The 19,963-nt window shown below is 43.5% G+C and overlaps 1 protein-coding gene across 2 annotated transcripts in view; it reads left to right on the forward strand.

Annotated features, from left to right (window-relative positions):
- LOC103534193 (ubiquitin carboxyl-terminal hydrolase 12) overlaps positions 1 to 13,825 on the forward strand; it is a 28,518-nt gene extending 14,693 nt beyond the window's left edge. The window contains exons 1-8 of one of the 2 annotated variants that reach the window (XM_030449105.1): positions 903 to 940; positions 1,075 to 1,288; positions 2,251 to 2,477; positions 3,779 to 3,855; positions 4,775 to 4,858; positions 5,500 to 5,697; positions 7,617 to 7,695; positions 11,347 to 13,825. In XM_030449105.1, the coding sequence (XP_030304965.1) occupies positions 920 to 940; positions 1,075 to 1,288; positions 2,251 to 2,477; positions 3,779 to 3,855; positions 4,775 to 4,858; positions 5,500 to 5,697; positions 7,617 to 7,695; positions 11,347 to 11,448 (1,002 nt within the window). In that variant the 5' untranslated portion in view covers positions 903 to 919 and the 3' untranslated portion in view covers positions 11,449 to 13,825. Of the gene's footprint in view, positions 1 to 902; positions 941 to 1,074; positions 1,289 to 2,250; positions 2,478 to 3,778; positions 3,856 to 4,774; positions 4,859 to 5,499; positions 5,698 to 7,616; positions 7,696 to 11,346 lie in introns of those variants that run through there. The other variant, XM_030449104.1, reaches the window with a different exon arrangement.
- The last annotated feature ends 6,138 nt before the right edge of the window (positions 13,826 to 19,963 follow it).

A 19,963-nucleotide genomic window follows, 5' to 3' on the forward strand; every position in this document is an offset into this window, starting at 1 on the left:
GTGAGCAGCAGTGGCCACGTTCCCTGAGTCCCACTTCCCAAAACAGTCTGTGTCCTGCACTCACATTTGGAGGCTCGTTTTCTTTATTTAAAATATTTTGCTCTCAATACATCATCCATACCTCTCAGTACACTCGAGATGCAAAATCTCATTGCCAGGCTATCTGAGGACTGGCAAACCCAGAATTTTTCTCATTTTTGAAGCAGCAGCATTGTCCAACACCCTTGCACAATAAATTGCAAAGAAACAACTCAGAACCCCATGATGTGTTTATTCTGGGTGATAAGCTAACATCTCAGCAGTCTTGAGGGTTTCTTTTTGTTAAGCATCATGGAGCCCTGCTCCTGGGAGTTACCACTCTCCTCCTTTCTCTAAAATGACCCTCACTGCCTTCATGTAACCCAGCTGCTCTTTGGCTTTGCCTTGCATGTTCTTCTCATATTATTCCACCATAAACAGGGAATATTGAACATGCACCTCACTGCCTCTCTCTGAGAAGCACTTTGTGTATCTGACACCAGCAGATCTACCCCCAGTTCATGCCTGGAGCTCTTGTTGCTGTAATCCAGCTGAGATGCAGTGATGCTGATGGATGCTCTCGTCCCTTTTGCTGCTTTCCTGTCCCCCTGTGTTTTTGTCACCCCTCTGCATCACATCAGCAGGATCTCCCCAAGCAGGAGCAGCAGTGTGCTGCATCTCCACGAGTTTTCATTTTGTGATGAGCCCTCAAATGGAAGTTTTTTTTCTGTTAGTGATTTCCTGGTGGGATTTCTTTTGCTGGTTTTTTTGATGGTTTTTGTTTGTTTGTTTGTTTGTTTTTGTGGTATTGGGAAGTTTTTTTGGTGTTTTTTGTTTGGGTTTTTCCTTCCTTTTCCTGCTGATACCAACTCTGATGATACAAGGAGGAGCCTATTACACCATGCCTCCCGTTTCTTCCCCAGTAAGTGAACCCTGACAGACGACTCTCCCGCTTTCGCTCTGTGAGATTCTTCACCAGCAACCTCTTACTCCTTTTTACCAGACCTAATTAATATGCAAACATTTTGTTTCCCTTTTTTGTTCTCTTTTAACCAGTTTGGCAATACCTGCTACTGCAACTCAGTCTTACAGGCACTTTATTTTTGTCGTCCGTTTCGGGAAAAAGTTTTGGCGTACAAAGTGCAGCCTCGGAAGAAGGAAAGCCTCCTGACCTGCCTCTCTGATCTCTTCAACAGTATTGCTACACAAAAGAAGAAGGTGGGAGTCATCCCACCCAAGAAATTTATTTCCCGATTGAGGAAAGAAAATGGTAAATGAAGAAATGAAATTTGGTTTTGCAGATTGAAGCCTTGGAGGTGTGAGCAGATCAAATGTTAACAGGGCTTCCTTTTTAAGTGAGTCCAAGCTCTCAGGTTTTAACAGATGTCAGGAAAGGTTTTGAACTTTTGTGCTGTGAATTTCACCACCTCTCTAGGGTAGGAACAGAGATCAGAGCAGAATTGTGTTCTGTCACTAGAGGATTGTTTGGCTGTCTCTGGTCCTGTACATGCTCAGACCAAGTACAGAGCCTGTCCCCAAGCCTCAGTGCTCCATCACGTTGGTGTTGTCCTCTGTGGAGCTCTGCTGCAAGTCAGCACACTTCAGGTCCTTCCTAGAAATTGTCAGGAGCCAAACCAACCTCATGGAGTTGGTCAGAGTAGAGTTCTCTGAGGAGATTTAACCTCTCTTAGCCTGCTTTCTCACAGCTGTGGTAGGATAAATTCCTTCTGATGAAAAGTAGTGGTTATTTCCCAGGGCTGCTTTATGAAGGAAGAGTTCTGTATGTTGATTTATCATCTCTGCTTGAACTTCAAAAGATAAGAGACTTCTAACAGGGGATTTTTGGCCCTTAATGCTGGACTTAATGAATTAATGGCCCCAGGCAACAAATCTGAATTTCTTTTTTTCTCTCCCTCCCCAAAGTAAAAAAGAACCAACCAAAAAAAAACCCCCTAAGCCAATAATGGTTTTCTTAGTTCCAAAAAATGGTCAAAATAAGTTTCCTTTGTTATTTTGTAGCTGCCTGTTTCTTGCAGCCTGAGGAATAGCTGAGGGTAACCTCATGTCCCTTGTGAGAACAACAAAATCCAATTCTTCAAAGACTCTTTAACCCACAGTTTTCTAAAAAGGTTGAGAAGGGGAAGGGTGCATGCTGATTGCTAGAAGCATGGTGACTTGATACTATGAATCCATCTGTATTTTTTTCACTCTCCTTGATCTCTTTCTTTCCAGAATTATTTGATAATTACATGCAGCAGGATGCACACGAATTCCTAAACTACCTACTTAACACTATTGCTGACTTACTCCAAGAAGAGAAAAAACAGGAGAAGCAGAATGGCAAACTCCAGAATGGCAGCATTGAGAGTGAGGAAGGAGGCAAGAGTGATCTGACGTGGGTCCATGAAATCTTCCAAGGAACACTAACCAATGAAACCAGATGTCTTAACTGTGAGGCTGTACGTTCAAACCAAAACCAAACCTCTTATTAGATTTTTCACAGGTTCTGGATCATTTTCCCTAACACTAAGCACACTTTTTCATTTATTAGGATAGATGAAATTGCACTCTCTCTATTAAAATATGGAGCATAGCCTATTTTAGGACTGTATCACCTCTCTGTTCAAACCAATACTCATTAAGGTATGTTTCTGAGAAAAAGCATAGTGTTTTTCCTGTTCCTCCTCCCTTTTCCATCAAGGCAGTCTGCACCTGATGATACAAGCTGCCTTTTTGTCTCCATGTTATTTCCTGTGTCAGTGATTGACAGTTTATGTTGTGTTTCTCCATGAGAGTTGCTCAGTTTCACTTGGGTTTTAACTGAATTTCTTGAGCTGGAAGTCTGTGCTTCTCCATGCTGGTCCATGGTCACTTTCTTTGAGAGCAAAAGAAGTGTCATAAAGTCTAAAATGAGAAGAACCACACCAGCTTCAGACCAGGAATTTGTAGTTAGCCACGTGCTATGTCTGATTTAATATTTCTAAAAAAAAACAAACCAAACCAAAAACCTGGATAGGGAGAGAGAAAAAAAAAAAAAGAAGTGATTACAACTGAAATGGTTGTTCTTGGCATTTTATTCCTAAAATTATGGCTATGTGGTGAATAGAAGCTCTAAGAATGACATGAACAAGATTCTGCCTCTAGAATTTTGAAATTAAATGTGACTGTTCCACAAATGAAAAGATGGTTTTCCCAACTGCTACCCCATTTCATTGAAAACCCCATCTGCCTTTCTCTGTGTTGCCTCTAAGTATTTACTGCTAAACCCTGAAATGCAGCAGAAAGCTATGTCAGTCTGCATAGCAGAGAGGAATAGAGGTAAAGCTTTTCCAGCTCTGAGAGCTCTGTGTGGTTAAAAACTTGGCTTTGCCAGTGAAGAGAGTAGATATGGCTTGAAACCTCAAGGGGAAGAGATGTTTTGCAGGAAAGGTTTTAGGGGTTATTTTTGTTGTTTTGGATTTTTTTAATGGGTATTGTTGTGTTTGTTTTTCTGTGGTGGTTTTTTTTTTTAGTGTTCCTTTTTTTTTTTTTTTCCTAATATTCCATATTCCTCTCTGGATTGTAACAACACATCAAATGATTTCTTCAGTTTTAATTTCCCTCAGTAAAGGGCCTCTGTGTGTGTGTGTGTGTGTGTATTTTTTTTTTATCACAAAGCTTTCCTCTTGTAACCAGGACTTTGCACTGTTGCAGAAATGGTTAAAAGAAATCTGCCAGTTCAAAACTGTTATGAAATATTTCTTCTCATTTTTTTTTCAAGGTTAGTAGCAAAGATGAGGACTTTCTGGATCTGTCGGTTGATGTGGAACAAAATACATCTATTACACACTGTCTGAGGTAAATGAAAATATTTGGAGATGGAAAATAAACCCCAGCTCTTGCTCAGAAGGCAAGAGCCTAACTTAATGTCTCTGTTGTGCAGCAGTTGGAGGCTTTGGCTTCAGGTAAAAGGTGTTGTGTTCACGGTACTGTTCATTTTATCTTGGTTTTTGGAGCTGCTGGGTTCTTTTAGTAGTTACTGAGTAGAGTGATTTAGTGGTAGGTGAGATTGATTTTCACTTTCTTCTGTGGGGATTTTAATTTGTTGCATCATATAGTGAGATTTTATCAAAACTAAACATGGTGTGTGTTGTTTCAGAATAAAATCCTGTTTATTTTAAGATCTTTTATTGTACTTCAGGTGTCCTGATGTTTGTGGTGAGGTGGTTTTTTATCTTTTTCTTAATTTTTTTTTCCAGGTAGAAATTTGCTCCATGTATTTGACTCCTAGATCCAAGGCTTATCAGCTGCTAGGATACTGGAAAAGCTGCATGTAGCATCTGGCTTTTTAATAGCTGATAATGGATGTATAATTGCCAGGAGCTGAAAGATCATCTGGGCTTTGGCTAGTCAGTGGCTAATGGTGATAGTTCTTAGCATTTACTGGCTGCCACCTAAGAAAACACAGGGTGACTACCTCTGGAAACAAAATACAATCACCTTGTTGCTGTTTTGGGCAAACATGCTGGGTAATAAAGCATGCAGTTAATACTTGAGGGTGTTATTTCTGAATTTTTCCATTGATGTTGCACCCCAAGACCAGGGCAGATACACCCAAAATGTGATTGGGAGGGTATAAGCAATATAAATAAGAGGAATTTCATCTTCTGTGTGTTGTTTTGTTGGGGTTTTTTCCCCCGTGATTATGAGCAGTAACCTTTAACTGGATGCTCTGATAAATGTTCCTGCTTCTCTGACTTTTCTTTCATTTCTGCAGAGGATTTAGTAATACAGAAACTCTGTGCAGTGAATATAAATACTATTGTGAGCAGTGCCGGAGTAAGCAGGAAGCACAGAAGAGGTAAGGTTCCAAAATATAAATATTCTCTTAAAATGGGCAACTGCTGGAAAAATGCACCTTGTGAACCCATTTAAGAGAAACCTAAGTCTCTCTTTAGGGCTGTGTGTGGTGAGGAAACGTAGAGAGACCACGGAATGTTGTGGCAACCTTATCAGAGAGAAATGAAGAGCTTAATTTTGTATTCCTCCCAGAAGAATTTATATCTGGTACTTCCAGGCATTCACATTTTCCCCACTTAGAATTAATCAGCTTAAACCCACTGAAAACCACCCCATCTGCTTTCACTGTGAATGCTGCAGACAAAAATATAATTTCTCACCATATAATTGGTCACAGCCCGAGCAGCAAGACAGATTTAGTCCATCCATTTCTTCCCATGGACGTGGCAAAAAAATGGCTGTTTTCAACATAAACAGCTTCCCTGCATTCAGATGTCAGCTGTTTACTTAATAGTTCAGAATAAATATTGCCTGTTCTCACTGGAATATAGATGAGCAAAAAGCAGCCTTTTGAAAGCCTTCATCAACACTTTGGATGCCTTTTAAGAAGTTCCATCCTATTAAAAGTCTTCTTGAGCAAAGCTTTGGTTTGGGTGATCTGCTAACCTCTTGTTCTTTGTTTAATATATTTTTCTGCTTCAGAATGAGAGTGAAAAAGTTGCCCATGATTTTAGCTCTGCACTTAAAAAGGTTCAAATACATGGACCAGCTGCACCGCTACACCAAACTCTCCTACCGTGTAGTCTTTCCCTTGGAGCTCAGGCTCTTCAACACCTCAGGAGATGCTACAAACCCTGACAGAATGTATGACCTGGTGGCTGTGGTTGTTCACTGTGGCAGGTATGTTGGGTTTATGCTTTCTGGACCTTAAATCCCTTTCTTTGAAGTTTAAAATGAGTCCATCATCCCTGCACCGTTATTGGTTTTTTTTTCCACAGAGGAGCATGTTAAGCAGTGTCAGAGCTAGTTGACCAAAAGCATTATTTCTTTTTCTTTTGGGAAGAAAAAAAAAAAGTGTTTTGGTCTTTTGTTGCTTTTGTACTCATGTAAATTTTGCTTTCTGAAGACATAGTCTAAGGTTTTTCACTTTTATCAGCTTTGCAATACCGTGGCAAGGCAGACAAGTCATTTCTTCAAGCAGCAAAGTAAGAATCATAGAATCATAGAATCCTAGAATCCTAGGGGTTAGAAGGGACCTCGAAAGATCATCTAGTCCAACCCCCCCTGCCAGAGCAGGGCCACCTAGAGTACATCGTGCAGGAACGTGTCCAAGCGGGTTTTGAATGTCTCCAGTGAAGGAGACTCCACGACCCCCCTGGGCAGCCTGTTCCAGGGCTCTGTCACCCTTACAGGAAAAAAATGTTTCCAGATATTCAACTTGAACCTCCTGTGCTCCAATTTACACCCATTACCCCTTGTCCTATCACTGGTCACCACTGAGAAGAGCCTAACTCCATCTCCCTGACACTCACCCCTTACATATTTGAAAACATTGATGAGGTCACCCCTCAGTCTCCTTTTCTCCAAACTAAAGAGACCCAGCTCCCTCAGCCTTTCCTCATAAGGGAGATGTTCCACTCCCTTCATCATCTTAGTAGCTCTGCGCTGGACTCTTTCAAGCACTTCCCTGTCCTTCTTGAACTGAGGGGCCCAAAGAGTTGGAGAAAAAAATCAACAAATAAAAGCCCCACCCCTAATCCTGCTTCCCAGGAAAGCTAAATGAAATAAAAACAAATCTTGAAAAGACACTTACTAAAATAGTGTTAATTTTCCTCTTCTCATGTTAAACCACAGAAGGTTTTTTGGAAGCTGGTGCCACCCTGTGGAGCAACCCCTGTACTGCTGAGTATTCCAAATACCCTTCTTCTCTTCATTAGTTTTTCTGTTGTTCTTGTAGCTTTACTTTTGTTTTTGAAAGCAAAGAGGCGAAAGTTTTAAGAAGAAAGCAGTCCTGGAAAGCAAAATAAAATCTATAATTGCCCTCTGGGAGTGTGAGTTTTAAAGCTGTAAGTTGTTGCAGCAAGACAATATAATCACAGTTTTGTGGAATAAGTTGAGTATAAACAAACGACACTCCAGGTGATTTCTGTTGTGGTACAGTTGTTACATTTCAAACTTATTTTTATAGTTTTAAGCTCTCATCCTCTGCATTTTCTTCTGTGGATTGTTAAGTGGCTTTACCTGCTACTACACTTGTGCATTTTAACAACAGTGAGAATTCAGAGGTGTTAAATGGCTTTTTCTTCTCAACCCATTGTTCTTACACAGAGGTCTGTGACTTCTGGTTTCATTTCAGAAAAGTGGGAACAAGAGTCACAGGAAATGCAGCCAGCTTCAGGCTGAACCACACCAGGAATTTTTTTTAAAAATCAAGTATTTCAGGCAGTTATTAATATTTCTCAACAGTGGTAGAAAAACTCAGAAGTGGTAAATGCAGCAACACAGAGGCTGCAATAACTGCCTTTTAACTTGGGGTTTTTTTGGAATATATGGCTGACTCTCTGAAATATATACCAAAATACATATTTGGAATAGATTATATTTGGCAAGTAGCAAAGACTAATTCTAATTCAAGCAATTTGTCAAAAACTGAGAACCTAAACAATGTTTTTGGGTAGTAGTGGACAAAGTTAAGAGCCAGGAAGTCTGACTTTACCAGTACCACCAAGGATAGTGCAGAGAGCAGTGGCCCTGCCTTTGGAAGGCACTAGAGAAAGAAGTTTTAAATCCTTTTTCTTTGTTTGTTTTTCCCTTGGCAGTGGTCCAAATCGTGGACATTATATCACCATTGTGAAGAGCCATGGCTTCTGGCTGCTGTTTGATGATGACATTGTGGAGGTAGGTGTGCTTTCACATGGTGAAAATGAGGGAGGGGGCTTTTTAGGTTTTTTTGGCAGTTTTCCCTGAAAAATTCCAAGTGTAGAATACCTGTAAAAAAAAATATTTGGGAGACTGTAGTAAGATCCTAAGGTACACAAAGATGTTGGGGCTGTTTGCAATGATGTTTAAAGAGTTCAAGCAAATATTTCCTTAAGTTTTCTACTAACATACCTGTAAAGATTAACATCCAAAATATTTTGGATATTCTTTATATTTTATTTCTATTTTGGATATTCTGGAGCTGCTTTTTTATACAGCCAAAAATGTCCTGTTTGCCTCCGAGATCTCATGGTGATGCTGAGTGTTTAAATAAGGGCAGCAAAATCCTTGTTTGTGCTGCAATGATGATGATGTTCATCCTCAGATGTTATTTTTTTAGAATCTTTGCCTGGCTTTGAGCATCAAGGTGATTTCCTGGTGAGTTAGATAGCCTGCATGACCACAAACAGTTGCTTTCTCCCATTATTATCTTCTGAGGGCTACTTTCCTGTCATTACACACTTCATGACTCAAGTATGTAATTGTGGCAGCTAATTTTGGAAGCAGTGTTTGATTAATGCTTTTAAGTGCAAGTATTCACTGTCTGTCTCATCCAGGAATTAAACTGTACATTTTTAAAGTAGATGCAGAATAACCACCTTGTTCTATATTTGTTTTCTCTCAGTCACTTCTGTGTTGTATCTTAGCTTTTAGGTCAAACCAGATTTTTTATTTTTTTGTCTCCAGGCTCTGTTGGCACTTTTATAGGTGTGCCAAAACACAGCTTTTAAATACATGCTGCCTGTTATTGGACAACAAATTCAAGGAGCTGTCACAAGTGAGCTAGAATGCAGTTCCTCTCCCCTGGAGGAATGCTTTTTTTCCCTTTAAATTGCTTTTCTAACTTCAATCATGGCTTTCTTTTTTAAAATTCATCTTCTTTCACAGAGTTTACCTGAAAGGCTGTAAAAATAAAGCTCTTTGATCTGAAATTTTTTTTTTTTTTGTATTTTCCATGATTCTTTGAGCTGTCACTATCTCGACTAGGATTGGCAATGGAGTCCTGTCCTGTAGCACCACCTCTGCCACCCCTAATGATCTGGAAGTTTAAGGTTCCTTTTCCTGCTAGAAGGCTCTCTCTGGCTGCTGTTTGCTTTCTGTGAAATTTAGGCTTTTTTTTCCCCCACCAGTGGAGGGCATGAAAAACTGCACCAGTCACATCCTTGGCCCCCCCTGGTGAACATTTGCTCCTCCTCACCCTGCTTTGAAGAGCCCAGCACAAGGATTCCTGCTGGCTCTGTCCCAGAGGAGCTCTTCACTTCCTACCCGTTGTACCTGTTTGTGGGAAACATCAAGCTCAGCTCCTGCCTCCCTCTCCCTTTCCTTGACCTTCTAGAATTCACCTGAATTTTCAGTAGAAGAGACTTTTCTCTCTGATGCTACAGGCTGATGGAAAAGAAGTAGCTGCAGTTTTATTCCTCTGTCTTCTCTCCCTGCTTACTCATCAGCTCCTGAGGATTAGTTCCTTACTACTGCTGTTAGCTAAGTCACTCAGGAAGTGAAGGAAAGCCCCAAGGGCTTTTGTCAGTTCCATCTGCTGCCTGAAGGGATGTGACCATCTATTCCAAACTTGGCCACGTGCCACCACCCTGTGTGAGATTGGTCCTAAGGTGGCACCACAGAATAGGAGTTGCTGTGCATGGAATTACAGAGGTTGTCCTCAAAAGTGAAGTGGTGTAAAACCCAAAGTCCCTAAAACATGAGTTCTGCATGAATTTGTGGGTTTGGGGCTAACCACAGGAGCCTTCTGCTCTTCAGAGACTCTTAAGAACATGCAAGTAGGAGATTTTTTTTTTGTAGTTTTGATTTTTTGATGTTTTGGAGATTGAACATTCTAGGTGTGAACTGGCTACATAAAGCAGGTGTGGGTCAGCAGGCTCCAGAAGATGAGTCCTCTACCTGTATACAGATTTTTTCAAATGAAAGAAAACACAGGAGGAAACTTCTTTCCCCTCTTAAATCCAGTTAAAAATCATTGTTGCAGTTTTGGCAAGGGATGTGAATGAATAGCTCTGGATTGTCAAGAGGAAGTAGTTTATCCTTATTACCCTCTAAATGCCAGAAGTGGTGAAATCATATTCATTTATCTGTTTGGATTTGGTTGGAAGGCCAGCCTTCAATTAAATGGAAGATAGATGGTAATCAGACATACAACAGCATATATGAGAAGCAACTGCATCAAATCCAGGAGACAGATCAGTCCAGATGGGATAATTAATAATAATAATAATAAAGAAAAATTAATTGAGAAACCTGAGGAAATGATCTCTGGCTTGTTTGATGTGTTGTCATTAGAGCAGCTAAGTGGTACCTCACAGGGACAATGTTTTTCTGAACCAGAGAGGGGTAAGTGTCCATCCAGGGGGTTCTCTGAATTGAGACAAGGGGGAGAATGATTAAATGTCTTCACATTTTTAAGCACAGTTAACAGGAAAAGTCATCTTCATGGCAGGTGAGGCTGCAGAATCCTAAAAGCAGTTGTGAAGCCATCAAAAGGTTTTCACTCTGAAGCTGCAGACTGGGTAAAACTTTGCTGTCTCCAAAAATGGGATCAACTAAGAATGGGAAGGATAGAGTCCACTTTCAGTTCCACTCTGTTTTCTGTGGATAGTGGAATTAAAAAAGGAAGTCAGTTTTGGCATGATAAAGCTAAAAATATCTGCAGGAGGAATGAATCTCTATCAAATGGCTGAGATGCATTCAAAATGAGTAGAGGAAATAGACTTAATTTCATGGCAAGTTAGTTGACACTTAAAATAAAACATTTGAGTTGTCTGCTAAATATATTGCAAGGACTGGAGGATGTTCTTTTGCTGCTTTTCTGGTAAAATATGGATCTAAGAGTGTGTAGTAGAGGTTATGTTAATAAATTGTGTGAAAATGCAAAACCTTCTCTGACATCCCTGAATGGAGAAGAGAGGAAGGGGAAACATCTGGGTGGGGGTTTTTTGGGGTTTTTTTCTTTTTCCCTATATTTTAACAAAAACTATTTAACAAAACATGCTTAACAAACCCATTCAGGGGAGAAGTTTTGCAGCTCTGTCCTGCAGGCAGTGCAGGTCAGGCATGGGAAAATGCCTTGGAGGAGCACTTGGAGGACTTCTGTAAGGGTCAGAAGAACTTGAAAATCTGGAATTACTTTCTCCTGGTATTAAATCTCCTCAGGATTGTCCTTTTCTACTCCCAACTATACGAAAACCTTCTTAGCTGACCAAAGCCAGCTTTTCTATTTGCATGCCAAACCTGTAGTCAGGAAAGGTACCACCAGGTACTCTTTTAAGGATGCATTTTCATAGATCCTAATTTTTAAAGTCCCCCTGAAGACTGCAGCACTCTTGAGAGGTTTAGTATTTCATTTTAATTGCCTTTTTTTTTTTCCAGTAGTGGATAAGGTGGGAAAAAATGTTTTGTTCCATTTGGGGGGATTCAGTGATACCAAAATGTCACTTTATTGATCCTGAGTGGCTTTCCAGCATCCCCCCTGAGAACTGGAAATAATTTTTGTCTGGGGAGGGGGATTCTAGGGTGGTGTTTTGACTGAGACTAATTCTCATTCTCATTAATTTTCAGAAAATTGATGCCCAAGCCATTGAAGAATTCTATGGGTTAACATCAGACATTTCCAAAAACTCAGAATCTGGATATATCCTCTTCTACCAGTCGAGAGACTAAAGATAATGTGTACAGATAAAAAAGGGATCAAGATATGTCCAAATGGAACGTATTTGTGGCAGCAGCAGCAGCAGTTCCTCCTTGTTGCTGTAGGACCAGGAGAGATCCAGGGGGGAACAAAAGTTTCTCCCTGCCATTTTGTGGGGGATTAGTGCTGACTGCTGCAACAAGAAGAGCTCTTGTTCCAGTTTTCTTTCTGGGCTTTTTTTTTTTTAAAGTGCTATCTTCCAAAATCTGTGTTACCTCTACTTGAAACCTGGCTGCTTATTTGTTTGTGGACTGAAGAAGAGATTTAAAAGTAGCATTGTAGGATTTTTGACCATTTAATGTTGGCCTGAGGCTATACCTTGGTTTCTGCCATCCTGGTTTTTCTGTATTTTAGCAGAATGATTTCAATATTCAGTGTCAGCTGAAGGCATATTTTAGGATATGAGCAGCAGCTGGTTGCTGGATATTTTTGGTGACTCAGACTTGAGAAGCAGTACAAAGCTAAGACATATTGGAAATGTCAAGTCTGTAATTTTTATAAAAAAAAAAAAAAAAAAAAAAAAGATACAAAAAACCCCAAAACAAACACCAGACAAAAAGCCTCCCTGCAGCATTGTAAGTTTCCCTGTTATGCATTATCTGGGGCTTAGACAACACGAGCAGCACTGCTTCTTTTTTCTATTTTTATTTTTATTTTTACTGTTGTGTTTCTTCTCCAGAAGGTACAGGGCTTCACCCACACGCAGCTTTATCGACTGTGCATTTTTCTTTGGAAGTTGTGACTCAAAGCCACCTTGCTGCAGACCCCAGGGGAGCAGAGCAGCAGTTCTCCCTTTGGAAGAACCTGTCTGGCAACCAGTTGCTGCAGAAGGTTGGGAGCTGCAGCTTTTCTTGGAGCTCTTGCATAAACCAAAAGTGCCCTCATTCTGAAGCAGGATCTGCTCCACACTTGGTGTCATCTGCAGTGAAACTGATGCAACTCTCCTTCTGAATCTATGCTAATCCACAGGAAGCACCACTAACTGGGAAGGGTTAACCAAGGGAAAGCATTAGTGGTGGAACTAATCCAGTTGGTTTTGTAGCCTTCAAGATAACCAACAAGTAAGAAGGAAACCAAACAAACCAACCCAGGCATTGCCTTGCTGAGTGTTCCTCATCTGGTAGTACTGTTTGTGTCCATCTGGGAATCACAACACCCCCTTAAAAATGCTTTTGATTGTTTTACCTCTCTAGGCCTTGCTTACCAAGGGAAATGGGGAGACTTGTGAAGACTGAAATATGACATAATTATCCATTACGTGTGTGTGTGTGATAACCTCAAGGATAACTCAAAGAAAAAGACTTGGGGAATTTTGTGAGGAATCTCAGAAAAAACCTTCTGTTAATTTTCTCTCTGACAAGTCCTGTTGCTGTGCCAAAGCTTCTTGTAGCTGGCTTTAAACTCCCCTTGGAAATGGGGATTTTTTTTTTCTTCCTTCATCTTGTGAGGTGACAGGAGAGCTGTTCCCTCTGTGTGCTTGTTCCCAGCACAGCCCTTCATGGTACCAACCAGTGGTGGTTCTTCTTGAGGACATTTAACTTATGCAATTCTGGGGCTTGTACAGGACATAAAAATATTTTTACCAAAATATTGTCCTCAGGAAAAAAAACCCCAACATTTCACAAAGAGTTTCTTGGCGTGGCTGTTGTGTGTCTTTTCTTCATGGCCAGAAATGTCATGTTAGCAGTTAACTCCTGTCTTCAAAATGCAAGTTAATCATTACCATTGTATTCCAGCTGGCTTACAGGTTCCAGTCTCCTGGCACATCACCTCTTCCAGAAGATAAAATACAGAGATAGGGTTTTTTAATGATTTTTTTTTTTTATCCAGAGTACTGTCATTTAAAGAGACACATTCAGTGGCAGCAAACATTCTTGTCATCTTGTTCCTACTGTGTGAATATTGTTCCTGGCTAAGAGTCTTCTCTTGTTCACACACCAAGCTGTGAGTCCTCTCCAGAGGACTGTCATCACTAAGGCTTGCAAAAAAAAAACCCAACAAACCAACAAAACACAAAAAAATAAAAAAAAACAAACCAGAGGGGGAAAAAAAAAAAAAGAGAGCACTGAGTAAAAAATCATCTAAACAGTAAATACAAAAATTAATGTAGTCCACTAGACATGTATTTTGTATATCTGGTGAGAAGTTTTTACAAATAAAATACCTGACTTGAGAGAGAATATGAAAAGATATATACTATAGATTAAAAGCTGTTCAAAGTGCACTTTTGCTACAGATGTATAAGGAGACTCAAAGGAATTAAAATCAGAAGAGAATGGTGTGATGGTACTTCTGTGTAATAAATGACCCCACCTGTCTCCAATAAAGGTCGTGGATGATCAAATGCAAGTGGCCCAAAGGCTTTTCCTTTCATTTCAACCCCAGGCAGGAATAAAAGGGATTGGTTTGGAGCTTCTCCCTCTGTCCTGGTGAGCTGAGGGGTCCTGACCCCTCTTGGCATGTGTACAGCCTGTGTATAAGGTGCTTAAAACAAGAGAACCCAATAATCCAGTGTCCCAGCTGACAATTGTTGGTGCTGGCAAAGCAAGGAGAGGTTCCTCAGGGCCTTTTCCCCTGGACACCCATCCCACTCCTGCTGTTCCTTAATCTCTCCAGCATCCCTGGAGCTCCACTGGTGCCTTTCCCTGTGATTTCCTTCTCCCTCTTTCACCCCTTGCTGTCAAACTCCATAAGGCCTGGTTGCAAATCTTCTCAGATCGAGGTGGAACAGGGACATTTGAAAGCAAAAATAATACCCTGGGCTTGGAGCTGTTCAGGTTCCTTGGGGGGCAGGTCTGTGTGGTTCACTGGAGTTCACTTTGATAGGAGGAAAATTGGATGAAAATGAGATTTGAAAATGACAGCTGCTCTGTAAAAACACATTTTAAATCCAGAATACTGCCCGGGTCACACACCAGCAGTGAATAACTGGAGGTAATGTTGAACTGCAGTGAATGTGAGTCTTGAAGTTCAGTCCCTTTAGAAAGAGGATTAATCAGAATTAATTTTGTTAAGGGCCAACAACCAAACTCAGACCATCTGAGAGCAGTGTGGTTGCTGAGGTTCAAAGCTAATTTGAGCAGCAGGAAGACAGGATGGATATTAGGGTGTGAGGGCTGCTCTTGTCCCTTCAGATCTCCAGAACCTGGCACTGGAGTGGAAGTGAAGACCATCCCGTGGTTATTATTTGTTTCTGGAGGAAAACAGTTGCTCTTTTGCCCCTAATTCAGCAGATGCTGCAGTTGATTTGTGGAGAAGTTCTGCCCTGAAGCCTTGAGGAGCAGAGGTTGTTTATGAGTTGGTGTTGGGGCTGGGGATGGGCTGGTTACCAGCAGGAGCTTTTCAGGGCACCGTGCCAGCTTGGTTTAGGATATGTTTCAAACAAATCGTAGTTGATGGGTACAAGAAAGGAAATAGACCAACAAAGGCCCCTGAGACAAGGAAAACCTTCCCATTGTAGTCCTTGGTGCTCATCAGAAGGAAAGAATCCCCTGCAACACCATTAATCCTCAACATGTGAGGTCCTGCTGCTGCTGCTCTAATTAACCCCGGGGCTCCTGTCTGCTTCCCTCTGCTCCTGCAAAATCAGAATTTGCTTCCATTTACCCAGCCAGGCTGGGTTTGGGTCCTGCGAGCAGCCACCAGATGGACTTGAGATGTCTCCAGGTGCTGGTTCAGAGCACGGGGAGGGATTCAAACCAAAGCAATAGCACTGGGGTGGCACGAGGGTCACCTTGTCCTTGTGTTCTGAGCAGAACAATCTGGATTTTTGTTCTAGAAACTGCTCTGGGATGATGAAAATCTGACTTGAGGGCCTTGGTGGAGCTGGGCATGTTTGGGGAGGTGGACCTGGGACATGGGAGGCAGTGACTGTAGGAACAGAAGATGCTCTTAGAGCCCCACGTGGTGTGAGAGGTCATGGACCCGTGGGTGAAGCACAGGGGCCTTGAAGCTTAAAAACCCTGAGAGGAGGAGTTGGAGCTAAAGGGCCAAGCCAGGGAAGGGTTTGTGAAGGTCTGAAAATGCCAAGAGCCCCTGAAGTATTACTCCAGATAGGTTGGCCCAGATTTATTGAGGGCAAAAATGCTTTTGGTGCCGTGCTGCTGGGAAGTGTCCTCTGCACCTGAATCCAGCCCCAGGGAGCTGCACCAAAGCCAGGACAGACAGGGGAGGTCCAGATCACACTGTGACTGGGACCAAAAATATTCAGATAGTCCCAGCTGTGGCTTCCTCGGTGATTTCCAGCTCATGGGCAACCTGCAGAGGAAAACCCTGCAAAGGGAGGGGAGAAGGCAAAGGATGGATGTTGTGTTTGGAGCTGGGAAGGGCCCCAGATCCACCCCAGGGCTCATTTCTTTCTCAAGATGGTTTTCAGCTGGAGTGTGGCTGCTTTGGCAAAATGTGAGAGGAACACAGAGGTGGGAAGAGACATTTCCTGAGCCTTAAAGCTTGGATTTAGAAGGGAAAAGCTGGCAGGAGCTCCCAATTACACTGAACCTCCAACTGCTACTGAGCACCAGGCCAAGGGCTGGTATCCCACAGGTCTGTGATGTGGGGGGGTGAGAGAGCCTTCAGGAGGGGCCTTTAGGGGATGTGTGAAGATCCCCTAGCCAGGCAGGAGAAAATGGCCATATTCTCATCAATTCACTCCTAAGGTGCAGTTAAGTGAAGTCAGATGGGGATTTTAACCTTTTTTACCTGGTTTCTCATGGCTGGTATGAAACTAAACCTAGGTTTGGGTTTTTGGGGGGCCTCTGATTTTCTGGAGCCTCAGGCCCAGCAGAAAGGCCAAGCTTTGGTTTTGCCAAAGTTTCCCATTCCTCCTCCAGCAGGATTTAGGAAACCAGTTTCTCCATGCTGTTTCTCCAGGGGTTGAGCCAAGAGTTTCACCTGCCATGGCTCAGGGACAGGATTCCCAGGAGACTTGGCAACCACGTCCTTTTCTACTAAAAATACCTTCTAGAAAAACACAAAACCTCTCCAAAAAAATAAGCCATCCAGAGGAGCAGAACCTGGTTTTGGGCTCTTCTGGAGGTGCAAGCAATGGGGGGAAAGAGCTGGCAAGAAGGTGGCTGGGCTTTTCCTGTGTCCCTGCGGAGGTTCCATCAGCATCTTGGTGATTCCCACCATCCCTCCTCGACTGCTCTCCAAGTTTATTCCAGGTCTGCAAAGTGGCTCCTGAAATCAGTTGGGTTTCTTTTCTTCCTGGGGCTTTTTTAATTCCCAGGAGTTAAAAACCAAAACAAAACACTTCTAATAATTCACTTCCCCCTCCTCCTTCCCCAAGCACGTTTCTCCATTTGCTGGTTAGTCATCTTCCTAAGAAAAGCAAACCTTGGTGAGTGACAGCTCCTGGAGAACTGGCACTAACTATAGCTCAGCACTCAAAAAAACCCCACCTTGGGCTGGGCAGTCTTGCTGGGATGGAGCTGGGTTCCCTGCAAGCCCCTGAGGTATCCCCAAGGCTCTGCTTGGGGAGATGTTTCCCCTCCTGTCCCCTGTGGCTGGGCATGGGGGGGAGGCAGGGGCTGGGAGGGCACAGGGTGCTGCCAAAACCCAGGATCAGGGCTGGGGGGTTGTTTGGGGTTTTTTCTGGTATCTCAGCGGAGTTTTTTTCCTGGATGGGGTTTGATTTTCTTAAAAAGCCAAAGGGCTAAAAATAGGCTGGAGCCAGTGCGGGGCTGACCTTGGGAGCCACAGCAGGGCTGCTCCTGCTGCCACCTCTGCCAGCTGCCTCCTGCTATTTAAAGAACCTGGTTTGCTTCTTGGCTGGCTCCAGAAATACCTGGTGGGCAAAGAAAGGGGATTTTTATTTATTTTTTTTTTAATTTATTTTTGTTGTATTTCAATTACACCCATTTTTGTATTGAATTAATTCTTATTATTTTTAATTTTTATGCCTTTCTCTTTTTATTTAGTCTCATTTTCTTTATCTGGAGTCTATTTTCAATTTTTATTTATTTTTATTTTCATCCTTTTTTTTTTTTTCCCTTGCTGGCCACAGATGATCCCAAACTCAGGGATTTTTGGATCAGTTTTAACCCCACACTGAGGTTCTGATCATTTCATTACATGCCCACAGAGCATCTCCCACTGCAGCCCCTGCACCTCCCACTCCCTCCCAGGTCCCCACCACCTCCCAGCTCTTCCCTGTCCCCAAACTCCAGCTTGTCCCCTGCTCAAGGACATCTGTCCGGGCACCCTGCAGGTGAGGAAAGAGCCCAAAATATCAAACCTTCAAACAAAAAATTCTGATGCAAGAGATTTATTTTTTGGTTTGTTTGTTTTTCTGCAAAGGGTCAGGAGTGCTCAGGATAAGGATGGGATCCTCTCCCCTCTGCTGCCATCCCTATAGCAACCAGCAGCTTCTTCCCGTGAAACAAGTGACTCATCCAACACGATTACAGGGATAGCAGGGGAGATGTTCGTGACTTCCAGCTCTGACAAGAGAGCTGACCTTTGGGAGACCACAAAAGAAAAAAGAAAAAAAAACAAAAGAAAAGATAAATAGAAAGCTTAAAGCTGGACTGGAAGCTCTTCCACTCAGCCCTCCCCAGTCCACTCAAATTGGGAAGATTTAAGGGGTTTGGGATTTCTTTCCCTCACTGCTGGTTTTTCCTGTTCTCACTCCCTCTGCCAAGTGTCTTCTTCACAGAAATTTGGTCAAAACTTTGGCTCGGGGAGGTCGAGGGAGGAGGGAGGGGGGATGGGGGTGATGATGTTTCCCAGCCAAGTCACCTCCAGCATCGCTGCGGGGAGGGGAAGGGCTCTGGGGGAGATCCCCGGGGTAGAGATGAATCAATCCATTGGGGATTTTCTGCTTCCAAGCCCACTGCAGAGGATGGAGAAGGCAGGTTCCTGTGTATTTAGCAGCCCTTGGCTCCAGATGGGTGTGTTCATTCCTGGAAAGCTCTCTTCCCCTGGGGATATTGCCCCTCATGGAGACGGGGCTGAAGGAGAAAACAGAATTCCCAGAGGGGGAAAAGCACCTCCCTACACCAAGAGCCCGGGCTGGGATGAGCCCCAGGTTGCAAACACCTCCAGCTCCTGGGGAAAACCCGGAACCCTTCAGCCTGCAACAACTCCAGCTGATTTTTTAAAATTTCCTCTGAGCCAAGCCTTTGCTTCCCATGAATGATTTCACTGCCCAGCAAGCAGCCCTGACCTGTTCCTAACCAAGTCCTTAACCCACCCCTCCCACCCTACCCCCCTTAATTTCAGCCCAGGGCTCCAGATCTGGGCGATTCAATCCACAGCCCGAACTCCAGGAATGATGCTCAGAGGGGAGCCCGGCACAGGATCCTGTTTAAATGTCAAAAAGCCAGCATTAAAATCAATAAATAAGAGAGAACCGGCTGTGCTTGGGCGAGAGGGTGTTGGAGCTGCCTTTTGCTTGACTTCAAAGCTGAGAACTTGTTCTATCCCCCCCCCCCCTGGTTTTAGGAAACCCGGCGTCCTTCCTGCCCAGTGGGAAAGGAACTGGGGATGCTGGGGAGGCTTTGAGGGCTGCCCTGGGGGGCTTCTCCCCCCCAGGTGGGCTGCAGGACCCCCCCTGAGCTGGAGCATCGGGAGGGATGAGCGGGAGGGGTTTGGTGCTTGCAATAGAGCAAGAAATCCATCCCCCCCCTGCGGGTTTCTTTGGGTGCTGCTGGTGTCTCCCTGGGGCTGGGGGAGCTGGGGGCTTCCCCGCCAGGAGCTGGGACCTTCCCGGGGCTCGGGGTGGTCCTGAGGTTTTCCTCTGGAGCTGCTTTGGAAAGCTCAAGCCCGTGGCAGGTGCCCAGCTGGGAACAACTCGAGATTTTTACCATTTCCCTCAAAGAATCTTTCTTATTTTGCCCCTTCCAAACCCCCCAAAAAAAAAAAAAAAAAAAAAAAAAAAAAAAAAAAAAATCTCCCTCTGTGCCACCTCAGGTAAATTAGGTTATGGTTAATTATTAATTACCACCCTCATTGGCCCTCATATTTTGCCTGGCATCCTGCACGCTCCCCAGGTTCCCAGTGGCTTGAGGAACAGGGGTGGGAGGGATACACTGCCTCCTGCTGCCCCAGCAGGAAACACAGCCTGGGAAAAAGAGGAAAAGAGGGAGCAAAATCCCTTTTTCTTCCAGCAAACCCCTCGCCCCCGAAGCCCTTCTTGCCAGGGCTGTGCCACAAACCTCCTGCCCCTGGCACAGGCAAGTGGCGGAGCTGGAGGGCTGGGAGAAAAATCCTCCTGGTGGGAAGGATGGAAAGGAAGGAAGGAAGGAAGGGAAAATGGGGGTGAGGCTTCAAACCCCACAGGGCAGCTCCTGCCTTCCTGGCACTGCTCGGTGTGGCCCCCGTTATCCATACTCGGGTGGTGCCATTCAGGTCCTGGCTCCTGCTGGTGCCAGTGGGATGCAGGAGTGCAGGGATGGAGGGATGGAGGGATGGAGGGATACAGGAATGTGGGTATGCAGGGATACAGGGGTATGGGATGCAGGGATGTAGGGATACAGAAGTACAGGG

This window comes from Calypte anna, chromosome 4 (assembly GCF_003957555.1).
Source record: "Calypte anna isolate BGI_N300 chromosome 4, bCalAnn1_v1.p, whole genome shotgun sequence".
NCBI lineage: Eukaryota > Metazoa > Chordata > Aves > Apodiformes > Trochilidae > Calypte > Calypte anna.